This window comes from Salvelinus alpinus, chromosome 16 (genome assembly GCF_045679555.1).
Source record: "Salvelinus alpinus chromosome 16, SLU_Salpinus.1, whole genome shotgun sequence".
NCBI lineage: Eukaryota > Metazoa > Chordata > Actinopteri > Salmoniformes > Salmonidae > Salvelinus > Salvelinus alpinus.
The window spans coordinates 14,982,815-15,006,044 of NC_092101.1; the positions used below are offsets into that span (position 1 = coordinate 14,982,815).

Below are 23,230 nucleotides of genomic sequence, written 5' to 3' on the forward strand. Positions count from 1 at the left end.
CATCCCTTGAATTAACCCCAAGCCCCCAAACTGGTTGCTATTGAGATCTGCCATTCATTCACAGTTTACTCAGACACAGACTGTCTTAACATCATTTCAGTCTTTTCAGCTTCAAAGCATAAGAACACGTACCTCTTAAACTCAAGCTATTTGTCTGTGTTCAAGGATGAAAAGACTTGAAGTGGTTGACTGAGCACTTGTGTAGCAACCTTATGGGAGTATGGGCCCATGTGTGAGTAATTGGCGCAGAGCAGGATGATTTCTTGGCACAACAAACCCTTTCATTGCAACATGGTGCACAAAAGAGGGAATGTTGGTGTGTCTTTGAGGTAATGAATCGTCTTTTGAATAGTTAAAGCAGGGAGACTCTTTTGGCATCAAACAAATTCCTTGACGTTAATTTGGTGTGAAGTGGTATTCGTGTCTTTCAAGGCATTACTTTACTTCACACAACACCCTCAGCTTTTGTTGAATCACCATTGAAAGATTCAATTGAGAAAAGTGTGAGGAGCAAAGTGTGCACCATTTACATTCTTCTGGATATTCATTTCAACAGTTCTCACAGTTTAGTTTAGAGATTATTTGAGGTAAGATCTATTTTCCATTCATGTAGATGAGAGGGATGATTGCCACCCACTGGGCACAGACACCAATTCACATCTATTCCACGTTGGTTTAAGGTAACTTCTTTGAAATAACGTGGAAACAACGTTGATTCAACCAGTGTGTGCCCAGTGAGTAGATATAGCCCAGGCTCTGCTAACTCCATTCCCAGCCGAGCCAAGCCTCTTCCTGGAGGGAATACCTCTGGCTCGATATAGACCTTTTTGCGCCAAACCACAGATCTAGGATCGGATTACCCTACCCCCAGTCCTAGTCTTAACCATTAGAGGGATGAAACAGTATCTGACCCAGTATCAGTGGTTAGAGACGTAGCTTCTCTACTCCCTGCCCCTGAGGAACATGCCCAGGATACTGCCTGTTGCCAGCTCCACTCCGACACTTCCTGTGCTTCAGCCCAGATCAGCAGGAAGATAAGCAGATGCTGGACATTTCTCCCAGGCCTGGGCTCTATGATACAGACACATCCTGATTATGTGAAGAGTCAAGACAACCCAGTTGCTATTTTGAAGTTGGCCACTGACTTTGTTGCTGAAAGTATTTCTCACCAATACTTTTTTCTTTGAAATACCCCAACTAATCCCTTCTTCTAAAAGTATTGTTGTCTGTCCCTCTCACCAAGCTTTAAATTACATTTGTTTGCTTAGATCTATGCTTTTGACAGCCACGTAAACATACAGCAGCCTACAGTGAATGCCAAATAGGCCTAGATCTGTTGACTGTCCTGTCTGGTAATTGGCTAGTGGTTTCCTGCCCCTAATAGCACCAGGATGAATTGCATGCTATGGAAAGAATTACTTCCTTGTTCCACTGGATTTTTCTCTATGGGAATATCACGACTTTCCTAATTTAACTTCAACAGTAATGCATTTTGGCATTAATTGAAGTTCCGCGGGGCACTCCCTTGAGCCTTCGAAGTACAGTATTTGAGGGAGTGGATCAGGGATGCAGTGGCGGTGTAACGGCTGTCGCTTTCCTCATCCTCAGATGAGGAGAGGAGAGAAGGATCTTCGGACCAAAATGCGGAGTCAGGGAAATATGCCATCTTTATTTTTAATACGAAAACTGATGACACGAAAACAAACACTTTACAAAACTTACAAAATAACAAAACGACGTAGAACGGAACCTGAACATAAACTCACATGACAAACGTAAACTCACGAACAGGAACGTTACATCGAAACACACGAACAGCCAAACAGTCCCGATAGTGAATAACATCGACAACGACGAAAGACATCACAGGAGACAATCACCCACAAACAAACAGTGAGAATGCCCTACCTAAATATGACTCTTAATTAGAGGAAATGCAAACCACCTGCCTCTAATCAAGAGCCATACCAGGTCACCCAAAACCAACATAGAAACAGATAACATAGACTGCCCACCCAAAACACATGCCCTGACCAAAAACACATAAAAACAACATAAAACAGGTCAGGACTGTTACAGTACCCCCCCCTCAAGATGCGCACGCCGGGCGCACAAGCACAAAGTCCAGGGGAGGGTCCGGGTGGGCAGTTGACCACGGTGGTGGTTCCGGCTCAGGACGCTGTCCCCATACCACCATAGTCACTCCCCTCTTCTGTCTACCCCTTCTATTGACCACCCTAACACTAACTTCCCCTAAATAAACAGCTAGCACCGGGACAAGGGGCAGCACCGGGACAAGGGGTAGCACCGGGACAAGGGGCAGCACCAGAACAAGGGGCAGCACCAGGATAAGGACCAGCACCGGAATAAGGAGCAGCACCGGGACAAGGGGCAGCACCGGGACAAGGGGCAACACCGGGACAAGGGGCAGATCCCGGCTGAAGGACTCTGGCAGGTCCTGTTTGGACGGCTCTGGCAGGTCCATGCAGACTGACGGCTCTCGACGCTCATGGCAGACTGACGGCTCTCGACGCTCATGGCAGGCTGACGGCTCTCGACGCTCATGGCAGGCTGACGGCTCTCGACGCTCATGGCAGGCTGACGGCTCTCGACGCTCATGGCAGGCTGACGGCTCTCGACGCTCATGGCAGGCTGACGGCTCTCGACGCTCATGGCTCACTGACGGCTCTGGCTGCTCATGGCTCACTGACGGCTCTGGCTGCTCATGGCTCACTGACGGCTCTGGCTGCTCATGGCTCACTGACGGCTCTGGCTGCTCATGGCTCACTGACGGCTCTGGCTGCTCATGGCTCACTGACGGCTCTGGCTGCTCATGGCTCTCTGACGGCTCTGGCTGCTCATGGCTCGCTGGCGGCTCTGGCAGATCCTGTCTGATTGGCGGCTCTGGCAGATCCTGTCTGGTTGGCGGCTCTGGCAGATCCTGTCTGGTTGGCGGCTCTGGCAGATCCTGTCTGGTTGGCGGCTCTGGCAGATCCTGTCTGGTTGGCGGCTCTGGCAGATCCTGTCTGGCGGGCGGCTCTAGCGGCTCCTGTCTGGCTGACGGCTCTAGCGGCTCCTGTCTGGCGGATGGCTCTGTAGGCTCATGGCAGACGGGCGGCTTTGCAGGCTCATGGCAGACGGGCGGCTTTGCAGGCTCCTGGCAGACGGATGGCTCAGATGGCGCTGGGGAGACGGATGGCTCAGATGGCGCTGGGGAGACGGATGGCTCAGATGGCGCTGGGGAGACGGATGGCTCAGATGGCGCTGGGGAGACGGATGGCTCAGATGGCGCTGGGGAGACGGATGGCTCTGGCCGGATACGGCGCACTGTAGACCTGGTGCGTGGTGCCGGAACTGGAGGCACCGGGCTAATGATAAGCACCTTCCTACTAGTGCGTGGAGCAGGGACAGGGCACACTGAACTCTCAAAGCGTACTCTATACCTGGTGCGTGGTACCGGCACTGGTGGCACCTGGCTGAGGGCACGCACCTCAGGACTAGTACGGGGAGAAGTGACAGTGTGTACAGGACTTAGGAGACGCACAGGTGGCTTAGTGCGTGGGGCCGGAACTGGAGGCATTGAACTGGATACACGCACTATAGGGAGAGTGCGTGGAGGAGGAACAAGGCTCTGGAAATGCACTGGTAGCCTAGTGCGTAATGTAGGCACTGTAGGTACTAGGCTGGGGCGGGGAGGTGGCGCCGGAAATACCGGACCGTGCAGGCGTACTGGCTCTCTTGAGCATTGAGCCTGCCCAACCTTACCTGGTTGAATGCTCCCGGTCGCCCGCCCAGTACGGGGAGGTGGAATAACCCGCACCGGGCTGTGTAGGCGAACCGGGGAAACCCTGCGTAAGGCAGGTGCCATGTATGCCGGCCCGAGGAGACGCACTGGAGACCAGACGCGTTGAGCCGGCCTCATGACACCTGGCTCAATGCCCAATCTAGCCCTACCAGTGCGAGGAGGTGGAATAACCCGCACTGGGCTATGCACACGTACAGGAGACACCGTGCGCTCTACTGCGTAACACGGTGTCTGCCCGTACTCCCGCTCTCCACGGTTAGCCTGGGAAGTGGGCGCAGGTCTCCTACCTGCCCTTGGCCCACTACCCTTTAGCCCCCCCCCCAAGAAATTTTTGGGAGTTACTCACGGGCTTTTCGGGCTTCCGTGCAAGACGTGTCCCCTCATAATTCCGGTTACGAGCTTGATTCTCCGGCTTCCATCCACGTCTCCTAGCTGCCTCCTTAAACCACCGCTCCTGGGCTGTGGCTGCCTCACTCTTCTCACGAGAGCAGCGATATTCTCCAGTTTGCGCCCAGGGTCCTCTACCAGACAGGATCTCCTCCCAAGTCCAAAAGTCCTTGTTGCTCCGTCGAGCATTCCCATACCGCTTGGTCACATTTTGTTGGTGGGTGATTCTGTTACGGGTGTCGTTTTCCTCATCCTCAGATGAGGTGAGGAGAGAAGGATCTTCGGACCAAAATGCGGAGTCAGGGAAATATGCCATCTTTATTTTTAATACGAAAACTGATGACACGAAAACAAACACTTTACAAAACTTACAAAATAACAAAACGACGTAGAACGGAACCTGAACATAAACTCACATGACAAACGTAAACTCACGAACAGGAACGTTACATCGAAACACACGAACAGCCAAACAGTCCCGATAGTGAATAACATCGACAACGACGAAAGACATCACAGGAGACAATCACCCACAAACAAACAGTGAGAATGCCCTACCTAAATATGACTCTTAATTAGAGGAAATGCAAACCACCTGCCTCTAATCAAGAGCCATACCAGGTCACCCAAAACCAACATAGAAACAGATAACATAGACTGCCCACCCAAAACACATGCCCTGACCAAAAACACATAAAAACAACATAAAACAGGTCAGGACTGTTACAGGCGGGTAAACGCACATAAACTTTTACGCCGTTTACGCACCTTTTTTTTGGTGAAATAGCTTTTACTCACCTTTTTATTTGGTTAATAATCGTTTACCTACTTCTTATTGTGTTCCCAGCGTTGATCAATACTCAGAACACGAATATTCTATATGGGGTCCCCTGAAATGTACATGGAGTCCACTGAGAGAGTCTGTAACCTTATCAAACTTGTGTCTCTTCAAATGGGTATAGAGTACATTTTAGAGTCAACTAAGAGCCTTTTACACTGGTGCACTTAAGCAGTTTACAATACAGAATTGCAGTGCAGCTCACATGAGATACTAAGAACATGAACATGATTTTAAAAAACACCACATTTCAATATAAACATCTCCACATCCTATTTTTCTGGACTTTTCTAGCATCCAAATGGACTATTTTGGGAGGGATTACCTTATGTGCATTTTGTGTAATTTTTACTACAGAAAATGCCATTAGGCCTTCCCTATAGACATGCATGAAAATCCAATCAAACAATACAGTTCTAAAAATGTAATATGTTTTGGTTTATATCGGTGGTTGTTCGTCTTATCTCGATCACCCACTGGAGTTTATATTTTACCACTACATCGCTGGAGTGGATGTTGTCTTATACTTACTTACAGTGTTGACCAGGGGTCCCACTGTGCCATGCATAGTGACAGGCCTAAGCTTGTCCACTGCTTTAGAGTTGTGGGAGGGGGGTCACCATGATATATAGACCAGTAATTAGTTTTACTAGCGGAATGTTTACTTGACCTGATGGCACTTAACTCTCTAGTCTCTGCTGTCAGCAAGGCTCAAGATTTAAGACCCAATTGAGCTCTTGCATCCTTATTTGCATGCGTACCCACACTACTGTGGACCCTACTGAAGCTCAGGCCTTTGGTTTTACCCATGTTCTAAGACTCATACACGAATCAGTGAGCAGTGAGCAGTCTCCACTATAAAGCTGGCTTAAGTCTGGATGAAGAATGGAGCAGGGTCTGAATGTGGCTGAAATATGATGGAGTTGTCCTCTCTATTGATTCAGCATCCTATTTGCATTGAAAAGGTGTGTGGAGCTGCATTAGAAGCATGTGCCTGATGTTTAATAGCCTGCCTTTACATATCTCATTCTCCTCCTGACATGCCTGCTTATATGAGGCTGTCTTTGCATGTCAAGTCTCTGCTAACAGATGGGATCACACCAGGACTGGACCAGCATATAACATAGCGCCTGCCTGTAACACTTCCATAGAAACCCAAGCCTTATGCTCTTCATTACCCAACCATCCTCAAATTAAGCAATTATTACATTCCTGATGTCTCACTTCCTTGTGCTGTAGCCCTCCTTCCCTCTCAATGCCTGTGACTCAACAGGATGAGTGCAACAACAGGAATGTAATTTCCTAATGAATGGCATGTCTCACCTCCTTGGTCCTTTGTGGCTCAGTTCAATTACCCCTCGCTGCGGCACATAGAACGGGGTGGGGTCGGCTGTGGGGCTGACCCCATCCACAACACATTTTCATTGGTGGAGGCGCATTCGCATTCCACCACGTTCGAGACGTTTGTTTGTTTGCAACACAACCTAGCCTGCGTGGTTATACGTCAGCACGTACATGCAGCTACTGATCAGCTAGCTTTCCACTCTAGCTCTAGCTAGCTGGATAGCATTATAACTAGGTTTACAGAGTCAGTCACAACTGTCACATCACATGTTTACAGAGTCAGTCACAATAAAAAACATTTGTTTCTAAAACATTTTGGGTAATAATTTTGGTTGCCTGTAAATACTTTTTTATGCATGCTTATAGTGCTATAGCAATTCACTTTTCACACTTCGAAAATGTTTGTTTACTCCATTGCTATGGTCACTATTGGCTGTCGTCTGCCCTGTGTGTGTGTGTGTGTGTGTGTGTGTGTGTGTGTGTGTGTGTGTGTGTGTGTGTGTGTGTGTGTGTGTGTGTGTGTGTGTGTGTGTGTGTGTGTGTGTGTGTGTGTGTGTGTGTGTGTGTGTGTGTGTGTGTGCGTGTGTGTATGTGTGTATGTGTGTATGTGAATGCACTAGAGTTAGTGCTATCCGGTATTCTTGGGACATCCCTACCATAAACCCTAACTTTAACCCCTACCCTTACCCTAACGTTAATCGTAACCCTTAACTAACCTTAACGGTCATGTATAGTCAAAATACTTTTTTTGCTCATGAAATTGGATGATATTTGGATGAAACCAGTTCAAAGTATGATGACCAAAGTATAACAAAGTATGGTGCTTCTACATTGATACGGTTTGATCATTAAGATACTGGTCCCTTCCTCCATGTCAAACACTTGGATTCAGGATTATTAAGGGGATGGGGGTTACTCTTATTTCAATACACCAATGGTAACATGATATTCTCTTACCTAATTTAAATAATTATAGCCTTATAACCAACATTGGAGAAGGTGTGTTTTGCAGAGGGGCGTGGTTAATATAGCTAGATAGCTACTCAACTGCTGCCAAAATTTGACTGTACTGTACTGGAAAACTTTTATTTGTATTGCTTTTAAATCTTTTAAATTATTTTTTAAATCTTATTAACACTTTGTTCTAGCTAGCTATTTGTGTAGGTAGCTATCAAGTAAACACAATGATATAGTAACTTGTTGACTGAACTCTAGAATGCCTACTTCAAGTGTTTTAGTACTAGTCTGTAATCTCAGGACTTAGTCAGGAAATATAATAAAAAATGTACACTATTCATCTATGGCAAAGATACTTATATGGTTCCCATTTCATCTGTGTCTGGTGTTAGCTACTTAATGGCTAGCTAGGTCTTCAGCCACCATGGAACAAAAGGGAGGAGGGTTGTTCAAAACTCTGATGCAGTTGTCATGTCAACACATCCATCAGTGCTGCTGTGAACCGCATCACAAGAAACATGCCAAACGGGAGATGTATAAAAACAAATAACATCATTGATGCAATTTCAATGTTGTTTCAGTTGCTTTGGGTTTCACCAAATTTGCTTGAGATGATTTTAGTGCAACACTGTTCACTGCATCCAAGTTTCTTGACATAGGCGTTTCAAATAGCTGTCAGTCAAGGCGAGCTCATGATTATAAGCCCCCACCCAATCAGCCTCTTTTTTTAACTTCCTGGTCTTTAGCCATGAGAGAAAAATACATTTTTCTCCAAATTTGAGCATTTCTATCCCCCCCCAAAATATTATAGGTGATATTTTAGTCACTCAAAAGGCTATTTTACATGGAATCAGAATGACTGATCGGGACCTTTAACCCTTACCAGAACCATTTTACATTTAATCTTCAATGGGGCAAAGTCAGAGTCGGGAAGTCCAAAGGGTTCTGGATAGCACGGACCAAGGCACTAGCCGCTTTGACAAGAGGGACAAGCACGTACCAGAGCCATGTATTTAGATTAATAAATGCAAGGCTCTGGTGGGTACCAGGCATACCCAACTCCACTCATCGCTTGTATGTATGGAAATAACTCTTAAGCAAAGATGGTTTAGTTTGAAAACTATGTCTTAAGTATGGATATGGTAGTAGTAGTCTTGGTCCTGGTTGCATAGCACAAAAGAGCGTCTGCTCTTTTCATAAAGTATGGTCCGCAAATAAAAATGCGTGGTGTGCTGGGTCGTGCCCGCCCGGTTCCATGAGCCACAGCGGGTGGTAAGAGCGTGACACTAGCGACGCCAGGGTCTTGGGTTCGATTTCCGCTGGGGCCATCAATGCGAAAATGTATTTAGGCACTGTATAAGTCGCTTTGGCAAAAAGAAAGTGCGAAATTATATAGCCAATCCCTGTCGTCTATTGCTCAGAATTTACATAATTGTTGCCATTGAAAAGGCTCTGGTGTTGATATAAAGTATCTTGAAGTTATATTGACAGCATAAAGAAAGCCAGTCGCGTGGCCAAAGGGAGGGAGATACCACTGTGTGCAGAGCGGGGACAAAGGGAGGGAGATACCACTGTGTGCAGAGCGGGGACAAAGGGAGGGAGATACCACTGTGTGCAGAGCAGGGACAAAGGGAGGGAGATACCACTGTGTGCAGAGCAGGGACAAAGGGAGGGAGATACCACTGTGTGCAGAGCGGGGACAAAGGGAGGGAGATACCACTGTGTGCAGAGCGGGGACAAAGGGAGGGAGATACCACTGTGTGCAGAGCGGGGACAAAGGGAGGGAGATACCACTGTGTGCAGAGCAGGGACAAAGGGAGGGAGATACCACTGTGTGCAGAGCAGGGACAAAGGGAGGGAGATACCACTGTGTGCAGAGCGGGGACAAAGGGAGGGAGATACCACTGTGTGCAGAGCGGGGACAAAGGGAGGGAGATACCACTGTGTGCAGAGCGGGGACAAAGGGAGGGAGATACCACTGTGTGCAGAGCGGGGACAAAGGGAGGGAGATACCACTGTGTGCAGAGCGGGGACAAAGGGAGGGAGATACCACTGTGTGCAGAGCGGGGACAAAGGGAGGGAGATACCACTGTGTGCAGAGCGGGGACAAAGGGAGGGAGATACCACTGTGTGCAGAGCGGGGACAAAGGGAGGGAGATACCACTGTGTGCAGAGCGGGGACAAAGGGAGGGAGATACCACTGTGTGCAGAGCGGGGACAAAGGGAGGGAGATACCACTGTGTGCAGAGCGGGGACAAAGGGAGGGAGATACCACTGTGTGCAGAGCGGGGACAAAGGGAGGGAGATACCACTGTGTGCAGAGCGGGGACAAAGGGAGGGAGATACCACTGTGTGCAGAGCGGGGACAAAGGGAGGGAGATACCACTGTGTGCAGAGCGGGGACAAAGGGAGTGAGATACCACTGTGTGCAGAGCGGGGACAAAGGGAGGGAGATACCACTGTGTGCAGAGCGGGGACAAAGGGAGGGAGATACCACTGTGTGCAGAGCGGGGACAAAGGGAGGGAGATACCACTGTGTGCAGAGCGGGGACAAAGGGAGGGAGATACCACTGTGTGCAGAGCGGGGACAAAGGGAGGGAGATACCACTGTGTGCAGAGCGGGGACAAAGGGAGGGAGATACCACTGTGTGCAGAGCGGGGACAAAGGGAGGGAGATACCACTGTGTGCAGAGCGGGGACAAAGGGAGGGAGATACCACTGTGTGCAGAGCGGGGACAAAGGGAGGGAGATACCACTGTGTGCAGAGCGGGGACAAAGGGAGGGAGATACCACTGTGTGCAGAGCGGGGACAAAGGGAGGGAGATACCACTGTGTGCAGAGCGGGGACAAAGGGAGGGAGATACCACTGTGTGCAGAGCGGGGACAAAGGGAGGGAGATACCACTGTGTGCAGAGCGGGGACAAAGGGAGGGAGATACCACTGTGTGCAGAGCGGGGACAAAGGGAGGGAGATACCACTGTGTGCAGAGCGGGGACAAAGGGAGGGAGATACCACTGTGTGCAGAGCGGGGACAAAGGGAGGGAGATACCACTGTGTGCAGAGCGGGGACAAAGGGAGGGAGATACCACTGTGTGCAGAGCGGGGACAAAGGGAGGGAGATACCACTGTGTGCAGAGCGGGGACAAAGGGAGGGAGATACCACTGTGTGCAGAGCGGGGACAAAGGGAGGGAGATACCACTGTGTGCAGAGCGGGGACAAAGGGAGGGAGATACCACTGTGTGCAGAGCGGGGACAAAGGGAGGGAGATACCACTGTGTGCAGAGCGGGGACAAAGGGAGGGAGATACCACTGTGTGCAGAGCGGGGACAAAGGGAGGGAGATACCACTGTGTGCAGAGCGGGGACAAAGGGAGGGAGATACCACTGTGTGCAGAGCGGGGACAAAGGGAGGGAGATACCACTGTGTGCAGAGCGGGGACAAAGGGAGGGAGATACCACTGTGTGCAGAGCGGGGACAAAGGGAGGGAGATACCACTGTGTGCAGAGCGGGGACAAAGGGAGGGAGATACCACTGTGTGCAGAGCGGGGACAAAGGGAGTGATTCAGCACTCCAGATGCTGGGCTAACAACATCAAGCTTGTTCTAGTGAGCTGCGGGCGCTCATTGAGGATGCTGTGTCAGTGTGTAATTAGTGTCAGTAGGGTGTCGCTGTGTCATCAGCTGCCAAGCTTCAAACAGCCTCCATATAACATAACACATTCAGCTGGTACTGCAGATATATTGTAGCTACCTACGTGCAAGGAGTTTTTCCTGACCAATATAACTTGGGTTTTAAGTTTTTCCTGATCTGGCCATGGGATCAGAAAAAAACCTCCCGGTCCTAGTTAAATGCCATAACGTTAACAGAGGTTGCACGTTTTTCCTGACCAGGAGACACTCCTGACCCTAGCCATAGCTACTGACAGACTTTTCATTCTGAACACATTATTGTTGATAGCTATATTAAGTGCCATCATGACGTAATATTAGACATGTCATTAATGTAGTCTGTTTAGTTTCTCACCAGACATTTCCTATCGCCATTCGTAGTTGGGGCGGCAGGTAGCCTAGTGGTTAGTGCGTTGGACTAGTAACCGAAAGGTTGCTAGATCAAATCCCCGAGCTGACAAGATAGAAATCTGTCGTTCTGAACATGGCAGTTAACCCACTGTTCCTAAGCTGTCATTGTAAATAAGAATTTGTTTTTGACTGACTTGCCTTGTTATAATAATAATAATTGGATCGGCTTAGTTTATATGAGGAAGAGCTAACAGAGCACATCCTTGTAGCTCGGTATCTTTCCTTTTCCTAAATCCCAGATGGTTTCATTTAAGCATTGTTTTCTGTGTGAGTGTCTATGTGTGATTGTGTGTGTGTGTGTGTGTGTGTGTGTGTGTGTGTGTGTGTGTGTGTGTGTGTGTGTGTGTGTGTGTGTGTGTGTGTGTGTGTGTGTGTGTGTGTGTGTGTGTGTGTGTGTGTGTGTGTGTGTGTGTGTGTGTGATTGCTCTCAAACATCTTCCTGGCACTGCACCACAAACATTCTTTTGAGTATGTTTTACCATATAAGGCGTGCAGGCAGCCGGAGAATGACGGGTGACTAAGGAAGGGGCATGGCTAGGGAAAGAGAGAAAGAGGGAGAGCGAACTCTCCTCTGACCCTGAACTGACGGAGAAAGAAAGAGGGGAAGGAGGAAGGAGAGGGTTGGCTTCCTGTTCCTTTTCTACCTTTTACCCCCTTGAAACGTATTCCACTTCCTTTCTCTCAAAAAGAGTCATTACATTTAGTCTAAAACGTTTCATGTGTAACAGGAATGTACTCGTACTGTATATGGTGAGCCTGTAAGCTGTTATGTCAGCTTATTGTAAATGTGTTGCATACTTTTCTTTGTGGTACTTTTCAAGTCTCCAGAGTATTCATTAGCGACAATCCATAATGACATGGGCCTGGTCCATAGATAAGTGACTGTGTAGCTGAAACTAACAACAACAAAATGCCTCTCCCATCCAACCCTGAGAGACTTCAGTTGTTGAATGCCAGTATCTACCATCGTCATGCGTCTCACAGAAGAATGCCTGGTTCCCTCCACATGGCTGAATGAATTCCCTTCGGACGCATGAAGGGACATACTGTATAGATGGATAAGCATGTTTTAAAACCCACAGAGTTCTGTCTGAGGGAGATTTACCTACATCTTAATCGAAGACATTTCACTGTACTTGTGCACGTGACATTAAAAACTTAAAAACTTGAAAGTCTGATGTTAGATCGCCATTATAAACTAGTACCTCAACACTATTGCGCATTGTTTTAGTGGTAAATCCCCTGGTAATCGTGTTTCTATGCTGCTGATATTTTGACTACAGCCGTTAAACTGTTCAGGAAGCTAGCTCTGTTGCTAACTGCCTGCCTGTCTGTATCTGGACCTGTTTTACAGCCGCAAACCGACCTGCATACCTAACTGACCTGCGCTCATGAATAGAATGTTTGTTAATGTGTGGAGGAATTCTCCAGATAGACATTACTTCACCCAGGAAATAACAATCCGTTTTCCGGCCTGGTTTGTATTTTCTTTCAAACTGTCTGGCAGTTGATCTGATATCCATAAAATCCCATCAAGAAGTTAGGGAACGATATATTATCCACAATGATTCATTTTGTGGTCAATTTATGCGACAGCATTCACTTTCTGGAAAATCGGTCATCGTCGCGTTGGATTCAATTGGCTTTTAGCTGGCTGGCTGTTGTTCCATCAATCTTTCATTTAACAGACATTTCCTGTCCTCCTCCACTGTCTCTTTACAGGCTTCTGTCGTAACTAGGGAAAGACAGAGAGAGAGAGAGAGAGAGAGAGAGAGAGAGAGGGAGGATGGGTGGGGTGTCAGTCAGGCCTGAAAGAGAGGGAGAGATCAAGAGAAAGCAAAAGAGAGGCATAGAATGGAGAGTGCTGACTAACCACCAGTCCCTGAGCAGAGCAGGAAGCTGTGTCTCTCTCCCACAGTCAGCTCAGAGCAGAGCAGGAAGCCATGTCTCTCTCCCACAGTCAGCTCAGAGCAGAGCAGGAAGCCATGTCTCTCTCCCAGTCAGCCCTGAGCAGAGCAGGAAGCCATGTCTCTCTCCCACAGTCAGCCCTGAGCAGAGCAGGAAGCCATGTCTCTCTCCCACAGTCAGCCCTGAGCAGAGCAGGAAGCCATGTCTCTCTCCCAGTCAGCCCTGAGCAGAGCAGGAAGCCATGTCTCTCTCCCAGTCAGCCCTGAGCAGAGCAGGAAGCCATGTCTCTCTCCCAGTCAGCCCTGAGCAGAGCAGGAAGCCATGTCTCTCTCCCACAGTCAGCCCAGAGCAGAGCAGGAAGCCATGTCTCTCTCCCACAGTCAGCCCAGAGCAGAGCAGGAAGTCATGTCTCTCTCCCACAGTCAGCCCTGAGCAGAGCAGGAAGCCATGTCTCTCTCCCACAGTCAGCTCAGAGCAGAGCAGGAAGCCATGTCTCTCTCCCAGTCAGCCCTGAGCAGAGCAGGAAGCCATGTCTCTCTCCCACAGTCAGCCCAGAGCAGAGCAGGAAGCCATGTCTCTCTCCCACAGTCAGCCCAGAGCAGAGCTGGAATATCCAGCCCATGAGAAAATGGAATGGAATGGCACTCACTCTGCACAAATAGCTCCTAATTACCCTTTTCCCCTGTGCTCTGTTTGCTCTCTCTCCAACTGGAAACCGCCCTCTCTGTGGCCCTTTTATTCCAGGCCCTAGCCCTAACGTGTGTTTTACTGGCCTCTGAGACAGCATGTCTCTGGCATGCAGGCCTAGTGTTCAGTCCTCACACCCATGGTAACTACCTGACTGAAAGACTGACTGGCTGGAGATAGGACCAAGTGATAGAGGGCAGTGGAGGGCAGCTCCCTTTGTCAACACGCCTTGTAATTAGGAGGAGAGTAACTGCAGGTTATGTAAAATGGGTCTGGTCATGGTCAGCCAGAGGCAGGCCTGCGGGTGCTGTACTGAACTGTGGGAGAAGTAGTAGTAGGGCCTGAGTGAGTCGGAGTTTGCTGGAGAACTTCCATTGCACTGGTCTGGAGTCAGTTCGCTGGGAGGTGGATATGCTTATGGACTAAATAAATGTTTGCTTTTCTGTTTGCTTTCTACAACGTGGATCGTTTATCGAGTGAAGAGCATCCATTTTAGTACAACAGCGTTACGATGTGAGTGTGACCCTGATATCTGTCTAACCTTTGACCCTTCTTCCCTCTCTCTTCTCCCAGGCAGAGGGTGATGTGGCGGGTCTGAACCGCAGGATCCAGCTAGTCGAGGAGGAGTTGGACCGGGCCCAGGAGAGGCTGTCTACCGCGCTGCAGAAACTGGAGGAGGCAGAGAAGGCCGCAGACGAGAGCGAGAGGTCAGTACCAGCCAGCCACAGAACCTGATGGATTTATAATCTTTAATTTGACAGCATATTTATATGCCCTATATTCCTGCTAATTTGAGGCCTGTTGGATGGTACCGGGCACATGCAGCTTGCTTTGAAGGTTCTTTATCGTTATAAGGTTTGTTGCTATGTGCTTTGCTAGCAAATGACAAGCCCCTTCAATAGCGTACTGAAAGCGCGCTCTTTCCCAGACAGCCATCTTGATTGTGTAAAACGATTCAATGTGCCTCCATGTTGAATGGGCTATCTAAATGACACTTGAAATTGAGTGTGTCTTGGGTGTTGCTGACATCGCTGTGTCTCCTGTCCAATCAGAGGAATGAAGGTGATAGAGAACAGGGCCTCCAAGGACGAGGAGAAGATGGAGATCCAGGAGATGCAGCTGAAGGAGGCCAAGCACATCGCTGAGGAGGCCGACCGCAAATACGAGGAGGTGAGACGTCATACTGTCTGCAGTTCTACACCAACCGTCTGTTCACCCATCCATAGTATTTTCATCCTGTTCTCCCATTCACTTCTCTTCCTTTTCATATTCCTTTTCATCTTACTGTTCACTCATACAGTTGGCTCTGTCTACCTTAGGTGGCCCGTAAGCTGGTGATCTTGGAGGGAGAGCTGGAGAGAGCTGAGGAGAGGGCAGAGGTCTCAGAACTGTAAGTGCAGCACAGTCCGCCTATTACGCTGGAATACAAAGGGGAATTGGGGGTTAGGACCTCTTTGATGGGGTCTCTTATCCTCCTATTTAGAAATAGAAGAGTCAAAAGACTAAGGTTTGTAAGGAGTTTTATAAAAAAAAAAATTAATGAACATTTAAAAAACAGTGTCCAGTTAAAGTCCATTTTCTGCCATAAGCTAAAATGGACATCAGTAACTTGAAGGTTTTTCCAGGCTTGTGTAGCTATTACAATGTCAAAGCGAAGTACTTTTCTTCCTATCTCCCCCTGTAGTAAATGCAGTGACCTGGAGGAGGAGTTGAAAAATGTGACCAACAACCTCAAGTCCCTAGAAGCCTCGTCTGAGAAGGTCAGTGTGCATACTATTACATCATACAAGTAAATGCAGTCAACTGCTGATAAGTGAACGTTGGATAAGTGCGAAGTGCGGTGTAGATCACCATTCCCAAATCAAAATACACGACTTTAACTTATTCTGGATATCTGCATGTTCGGGGTTAGTTCACCCACTTCAGGGATGTCTCGAGCCTTTGCATTTATCAGGAGTTGAATCTACATGGCTGACGTGAAAGCAGAGTAGTTTTGAGTATAATCACTGCCTGCCGCACTTTTACCTTCACAGACGTCAGAGCAAAGACCCTGTTATCACTGTACGAACTGGACGTTGATTTCTTTATGAGAATGTTGATGATGCATGAAGGTGTAATAGTCCTAAACCAGCACAGATTTGTCTCTGCGTTCCTCCCCAGGTGCTCTAGTGCCAGTCACGCCACATGATTCCACCGTAGCCACTTAAGCAGTTGCCCTGTGCTGATTAAATCAATGTCCTTCTCTTTGGCATCGCAGCACAATGTGTTCCTTATACCAACCCATAGCCAGTTTGATCACACCTGAAGAGTTGTGTTACAACTAAGCATGGTTGACAAACAGTCCTGCAAGACCATCAGTCTCTGTGCACTTTCATGCTAATATGTCTGTATCTGTCTTGGAGTTCAGACATGTTCAAGAGTTCAGAGCTTGTCTGTAACAGACTTGTATTTTGACAGTACTCAGAAAAAGAGGACAAGTATGAGGAGGAGATCAAGGTTCTTAGTGACAAGCTGAAGGAGGTAAGCAACTGCTGGCAGCTGATTCTTAATTCATCCAGTAGTAAACCAATTTGCTCCATGTCTAAGATGGCGTCTTGTTCTGACGCCCTCCCACTCCCTCTGTGTCCCCCAGGCTGAGACTCGTGCAGAGTTTGCAGAGAGGACTGTGGCCAAACTGGAAAAGTCCATCGACGACCTGGAAGGTATGAGTGCTTTGTTTAAGAAACTGTTACAAACTGCTCTATGGCAATATAGAAGAGAAAGTCAACTTATCTTAGTGTAGAGCAAGTTACTGCAAGTTCGACATATTTTATTGCATGATATTAAACTATATTTTGAAAGAACAGTTTTATCATTGTTTTTAGTAGCAACTCAGACCTGTAAACCTGAGTATCTCTAACAAGAATAACATACAGGGACTGTAGTATATCAGGCAAGTGAGGCCACAGTTTACCATATACATTTCTCCCAGGGAGACGTTCCAATTTATTAAATTACTAAAGATGTCAAAGCTTGTTCAGGAATCCTCAGTGGGTGTAGTTTCCTAGGTCAAGAGGTCTGGTTATTTAATCCTCTCCGTGAGCAAAGAAACATCATCTTAATATACACAGTTCCATTTTGTGATAACGTTTCACGTTGACACGGTCCCAGCAAGGGTTTTGTGTTTCAACTAGCTGGAAATATTTCTCTGGAAGAAAGGGTACCTTGCCAAACGTATGGAAACTTCTCCGACAAGCTAATAAAACACACTGCTGTGGTCTCAAGTGTAAAGAAATATGTAGGCCCATTCTCTACTAACCGGCAAAACGCTGGCTTCCAAAGAGAACCACTTTTTGTGTCTGCTGTCTGCACAAAGGACAAAGTATGCTCAAATTCCTTTTAGATCAGCATATTTGGTCCTAAAGCCACATGGAATGGGTTTACCGGTATGAAGTACTTTGATGAAAACCTTTAAATGGGCTTAATTGCATAAGGTAGTCACTTCCTGCCCATAAAAAAAGATTTCCAACATTTTTTTTTTTTAAATGCTCACAGGTAGACAAACATCTCTTATCTTTCTGGCATATTCTGTTCTGAAATGTTTATACTGTATGAATTTTCTCTTCTGCAACCAGTGACCTGTCCTCTATTTCTCTTCCCTCTCTTTTTGCTGCTATTTCTTTTCTCATTTCCTGTCCTTCATCTCTCTCTCTGCTACTGCTGCTTCCCTTGGGCCTTACCTGCACTACTTCCTGCTGCGCTTTGACCTCCAGATGAACTGTACGCTCAGAAGCTGAAGTACAAGGCAATCAGCGAGGAGCTGGACCATGCCCTCAATGACATGACCTCCTTGTAGATGTCTCTTCCTGTCTGTCTCATGCTGCCTCTAGGGTGTCTGTCCTCTCACCCTTCCCACTGTAGGCCTACTGTGTCCCAGGGTTCACTTCCAGAAACACAGGCCTTTCACCAGTTCTCTGTGCCTTCTGTCCATCTCACTGTGCAAATGAAACTCATTAAAAGCCTAATCTTTCCTACATCAAAACCAGCCTTTCTTCTTGAATGAAATGTTTAAATGTTTCAAAACAACTGTTTTAAGAAGGTGAGAATTTATGGAGTGACGTATGCATCGCGTTGAGTGTCCCTCACCTCTTTTGCATATATCTCACACAACTATGTATCTCTTGACTAACACACTCCTGGTTGCAGTTTCAGTATTTGAGGTGTGTTCACAGCAACGTGTTTTAAAAAGTGTGCTTTTTGCTTACAGCTCATAAGATCGGAAATGTCCAGTGGCTTTGTCTTTTAAGTTCAGTTCAACAAATTGCTTTCAATAGACTGTTACTGTACATAGCTGCTGAATAGATGCAGACTTCACCATCATCCGTGTTTATGCATGCAAATCTGCCTTTTGTTTTGGGTAGGGTTCTTTAGTGTGGTTGGGGTTTGCATATGGAACAACTTAACATGACCATAGCAGTTATGTTAAACAGCTGTTGGACATACTGTATAAGAATCGCTTTGGCGTCAGTGTAGACTATTGTTTACTAAACCTAAGGAGAATGAATGAATATGAATCAACTTTATGATGCTCCTGTCCTGTGTGGTTTCATTCAATTATTCTTCAATATGTCATTATTTTTTATTTTCCAGAAAAATTAGCAGGTGCCAAAGAAGAGAACTTGGGGATGCATCAAGTCCTGGATCAAACACTGCAAGAGCTCAACAGCTTATAAAAATTATGAAGAAGATGGAGAGGATAAAAGTCTTGCAACGTTCCATAAATATTCCATTTCGTTCCACATTTTCAGCTGTAAAGTCTTATTCCCAGTGAAAGGGGATTAACTTAAATACTTGTACCCTTAATATTCTCTTCTCTTTTTAAGTCACCACTTTCTCTCTCTCTCTTTAAGAGAAATACATTCCGTTTCTTATGTTTACAGCATTTTGTTTTATGGCACTTTGAGATTATAGACCAGCATTAAAATAAAATGGATTATGACCATATTTACAGTCTTATATTCAGACCAATTAGTAAAGGATAGAAAAAAACGACAATTCATATCTGAAGTGTGCACTCCAAGAGCATGTTTTTGAAATAGGTCATGGTCTTCATTTTATGTATGATTCATGAGCTCCACCTAGAGGTCTTATGTGAACAGTTTACAGGAATCAGCTTTACTGTCCATGCACCCATTGACATGATCATATTTAATGCATTCACAATGCGTGTGATCATATTCACAGGTTGGACTGTGCCTTTTCAGAATGAGCCAATATTCTACCTTTGGTGTGCTTGCGTGTGTTAACATGGTCGTTGAGACTAGAGGATGACTAGGAAAGTATGGTGAACATGTCTGTGGTGCTACTTGTGGTGGTATAATACTATGACTGACAGACAGTCAGGTGGAGTGTTTGCCAAAGCCAAACTCAAATGTTTTTGATGTGAAAAGAGCCTCATACAAATCCTTTAAAGAACTGCATCCCATCCTCTGACTTAACCTATAATCTGTATGGTTTTAAAGTGCCCCCATATGCTGACATGCAGCTTCATAGCACCTCCTTTCCACTATCCCAACTCTACATTCGACTGCCTAGCCTTGGATGTAAAATCACATTCCTGGTATTAAATGTGGTGGTAGCATATGCAGTAAACGTTATGCCAAATAAGCACCACTGGAGCCTCAATCAAGGTAATAAAACATGGATACTTATTGTATATAGTAGAATAATGTTAGTTATTGAGAAGATGAATTGCTCCAGTTTTTCACCACTTTCCGGCAGGGGAACTCTCGAAACCAAAGAATACACATACCGGAGAAGATGAACCCTCAAATGTTTTTATTGTTGTCTGTGAAGGTGATCATGGCTTCTCATCCTTGGCCCGTGAAAAAAGGTTCTCATTTGACTTGAGTCTGTGTTGAAATGTTTCATTCACCTTTCCCTCTTTCAATCTAATAAATTTTTACAAAACAAAGTAACCTGGCTTAAGCGATTGTTTATTTGATTATTTACTAAGAAAAAATATACATTTCATACACATACAGAGGCAGACTATTTCAACTTATATTATATCATATTATTCCTATTCAATATGAAAAGAAGACATAATATTGTAGCTGAACATTAATCTGCATGAAAGACATCACAATAAGATCAAAGCACTGTCAATCAGCTCAGCTAAATATACCCATTCCAATCAACATAATGTAAGCTAAAATTAAGACTGAACAGTCAGAATCATCCATGGTCCACCTTCCACGACTATCAGAGTTGAAAGCTCACTACTGAAACCTCCCTCAGTGTTGCTTTCTTCTGAACGAGCAGCCTGGACAGAGGCGAGAAAGAGAAGTTTAAGTTAATAATCAGTAGACATTCAATAGAGCTCTAAACTGATATCGTGTGCACCTATGCTACTGTATAAGTTCAGGCTCTTGAGCAATGTGACTGTACAACTTCTTACCCTCAGTGAGGCGACATTTCCCCCCTCTGGGCTGGCACAGGACGAAGGAGCAGCCGCCACAGGGCACCACTCTCTGGGCATGACTGAACACTGTAGTGATCCTGTAGCAGCCTGGAATAAACGGGAAAACAAAGATGTTTTTCTGTTCCCTTATAATGTTTTTATTAAAGTGATAGTTCGGGATTTTGGCAATGACGCCATTTATCCACTTCCCCAGAGTCAGATGAGCTCATGGATACCATTTTTATGTACCTGCGTAGTTTGAAGGAAGCTGCTAACTAGTGTTAGTGCAATTGCTAACAAGCGTTAGCGCAATGTCTGGCATGCTAGCTGTTCCTGTAGATTTTGTCATTGCGCAACGCCAAAAGATACATAAAAATGGTATCCACAAGTTCATCTGACTCTGGGGAAGTAGCTAAAGGGCCTCATTGCCAAAATCCCGATATATCCCTTTAATAAGCCTTTGTAAATGCTTTATTTTCATGCTTCATTTATTTGTTGTAAATTATAATTATTTTAGATAATAATGTTATTATAATAATAGTGGGAACACAATTTTTATTTATTTTATTTAAGCTTTATTTAACTAGGCAAGTCAGTTAAGAACAAATTCTTATTTACAATGACGGCCTAGGAACAGTGGGTCAACTGCCTTGTACAGGGGCAGAACGACAGATTTTTATCATGTCAGCTCGGGGATTTTATCTAGCAACCTTTCGGTTACTGGCCCAACGCTCTAACCACTAGGCTCCCTGCCGCCCTGTACATACATACATACTACATGTACATAGTTTATCAATGCAGTATGGTAAATAGTGATGGGGGGGGGAAATAGTTACATATCATTATATTATTTTGGAAGATATACAGTATCCATACTTTGACTCCAAGTAGAGGGCTGCGCGTCCTGACAGAGATCATTGTGGTGCGTCGTAATTGTTCATGCTGTGGGCAGGAGCGGCCAGTCAGACAGACAATTTTGGGATGAAAATGTTTTTTTGGTCGCGCAGATTATTTGGAAATGATTGACTTTTTGCTTTGTATGCATTAGCCTGGGCCTACCTATTGTATTAAAAGCAACTTTTTGTCGCATTATTCACACACTCAGAATTCACTGCTTCAAGTTCAATGGCCTACCTCTCCTCTCCTAGTTGGGCTTGCAAGATCAAGTGTGCCTACAGTATGTGTGGTCTCAATTAAATAGAGTAGGCTGCCTACGCATGGGCGGAAGAGAATCACTTGACAGTAATCTTTCAAAGGAAATTAACTTAAATATAGTTTACTACAGTGTCTGTAAATAAATATTGGTAATGGAAAGAAGTGGCAGGTGCTCAACCAATGTGAGTCGAGGTGCAATCAAACAATTAGATCCTCATTGAAAAGGTAAAGGCTCAAGGCGCACACAGGCCATGGTGAGCAAGCATTGTGCTTTTTCATTTTCTGTGCCAAAACTCCAGTATTGTTCATCCAATAGCTTGTTCCCCATCTTCTTTCTAAATAGTGAGCCAACATGTTTCCAACACATTTATTTCCATGACTAATCAAAAATTATTTTCTCATGGTCTCTCTGCAGCAGATATATAGTGAGCAATATTTGGACCATCAAATCGCAATAAAATATCAGTATGGAAGTGCAATGCATATACAGAATCGTGATAATTACAATGCATATCGTATCGGCACATATGTATTGTGATAATATCATATCGTGAGGTCCCTGGTAATTCCCAGCCCTGGTAAATCGCAAACTTGGGAAGTTGTACATCCTTACTACTCACCTGGGCATTTTACATCCATGAAGTAGGAGTTGGGACTCTGAACCAACCTCTTCTTCTTGTGTCTTTGCCTCTCAGCCACCAAAGTAGGGTGCATTAGGTCCTTAGCGAGCTGCAATACGGATTAATGTGTAAATATATGACTGTACAGTTTATACATTAAGATCCATAGGAAGATATAAACACAGATTAAAAGGGAAATCGTTAGTTATAATAACATTTGATTTAACTGTATGGGTTTTAAGTAAATAAGTCAAGGGCGCCCTCTCATGTCTGATACAAAAACTTCAGCAGAGCTATTTTTGAGGCATGCCCAGACATGTATCCCATTCCCGGGACAAGCCCCACTATTTAATTTGTTCATGGCATGTGGTGAAAAAGTAATCAATCATCATACTTGAATAAAAGTAAAAAATAAAATTCTATACATCAAATTCCTTATATTAAGCAAACAGCACGATTTTTTACTTACGAACAGACAGTAGCACACTCCAACACTCAGACAACATTTACAAACACAGTATGTGTTTATTGAGTCCACCAGATAAGAGGCAGAAGGGATAACAAAACGTTATATTGATAGGTGCGTGAATTGGACCATATTGCTGTCCTGTCTGAGCATTCGAAATGTAACGAGTACTTTTGGGTATATATTTTTACTTAAGTACTTTACACCAATGACAGCAAGGCCCACAATAAAGAATTAAGCCATACAGTATTTGACTGGCTATTCCAATGGTGTAAACACGATAACGTTATATGTGACTCTGGTGTGGCTACTTCTCACATGAGCAAAGAAAAAACACTTACCGACATTGCTTCTCTTGGTTATTGTTATTTCACTGACACTGTACTTTGATAACAAGATTATAGCACGGCTTTCAGACTGTACACTGATATTGTTGTCGTGAATGTGAAGCTGAGAAGTTGTAAAACTGCATAAAGGGTGAGATCATATAATGGGTGGGATCACATCTTAATGGGTGGGACATTGACTGCAAACGCACAAT

At 45.7% G+C, this 23,230-nt stretch overlaps 2 protein-coding genes across 6 annotated transcripts in view; one reads left to right on the forward strand and one right to left on the reverse strand.

The window, feature by feature from the left end:
* Positions 1-19,963, forward strand: part of tpm4a (tropomyosin 4a) — a 30,068-nt gene extending 10,105 nt beyond the window's left edge. For 2 of the 4 annotated variants that reach the window (XM_071345122.1, XM_071345125.1), the window contains 7 exons: positions 14,580-14,713; positions 15,059-15,176; positions 15,326-15,396; positions 15,691-15,766; positions 16,464-16,526; positions 16,639-16,708; positions 17,759-18,027. In XM_071345122.1, coding sequence (XP_071201223.1) covers positions 14,580-14,713; positions 15,059-15,176; positions 15,326-15,396; positions 15,691-15,766; positions 16,464-16,526; positions 16,639-16,708; positions 17,759-17,841 — 615 coding nt within the window. In that variant the 3' untranslated portion in view covers positions 17,842-18,027. Of the gene's footprint in view, positions 1-14,579; positions 14,714-15,058; positions 15,177-15,325; positions 15,397-15,690; positions 15,767-16,463; positions 16,527-16,638; positions 16,709-17,758; positions 18,028-18,635 lie in introns of those variants that run through there. The other 2 variants (XM_071345123.1, XM_071345126.1) reach the window with 1 other exon arrangement.
* A 1-nt stretch (position 19,964) lies between these two features.
* On the reverse strand, positions 19,965-23,219 carry LOC139540994 (small ribosomal subunit protein eS27-like). 2 transcript variants are annotated; one of them, XM_071345129.1, is made up of 4 exons: positions 23,031-23,219; positions 22,224-22,332; positions 20,446-20,556; positions 19,965-20,310 (listed from the first exon to the last, which is right to left on the reverse strand). In XM_071345129.1, exons 1-4 carry the CDS (start codon positions 23,034-23,036, stop codon positions 20,282-20,284), a joined length of 255 nt encoding a protein of 84 aa, XP_071201230.1. In that variant the 5' UTR covers positions 23,037-23,219; the 3' UTR covers positions 19,965-20,281. The 2 variants fall into 2 exon arrangements, with proteins under 2 accessions (XP_071201230.1, XP_071201229.1); XM_071345128.1 differs by lacking the exon at positions 19,965-20,310 and having other exon boundaries at positions 20,381-20,556; positions 23,031-23,171.
* Between the last annotated feature and the right edge of the window lie 11 nt (positions 23,220-23,230).

Bases quoted from the DNA above. Each gene is read 5' to 3' on its own strand.
- LOC139540994 (XM_071345128.1), bottom strand. The intron at 20,557-22,223 runs GTGAGTAGTAAG...CGTTTATTCCAG, and splicing joins CATGGATGTAAAATGCCCAG to GCTGCTACAGGATCACTACA.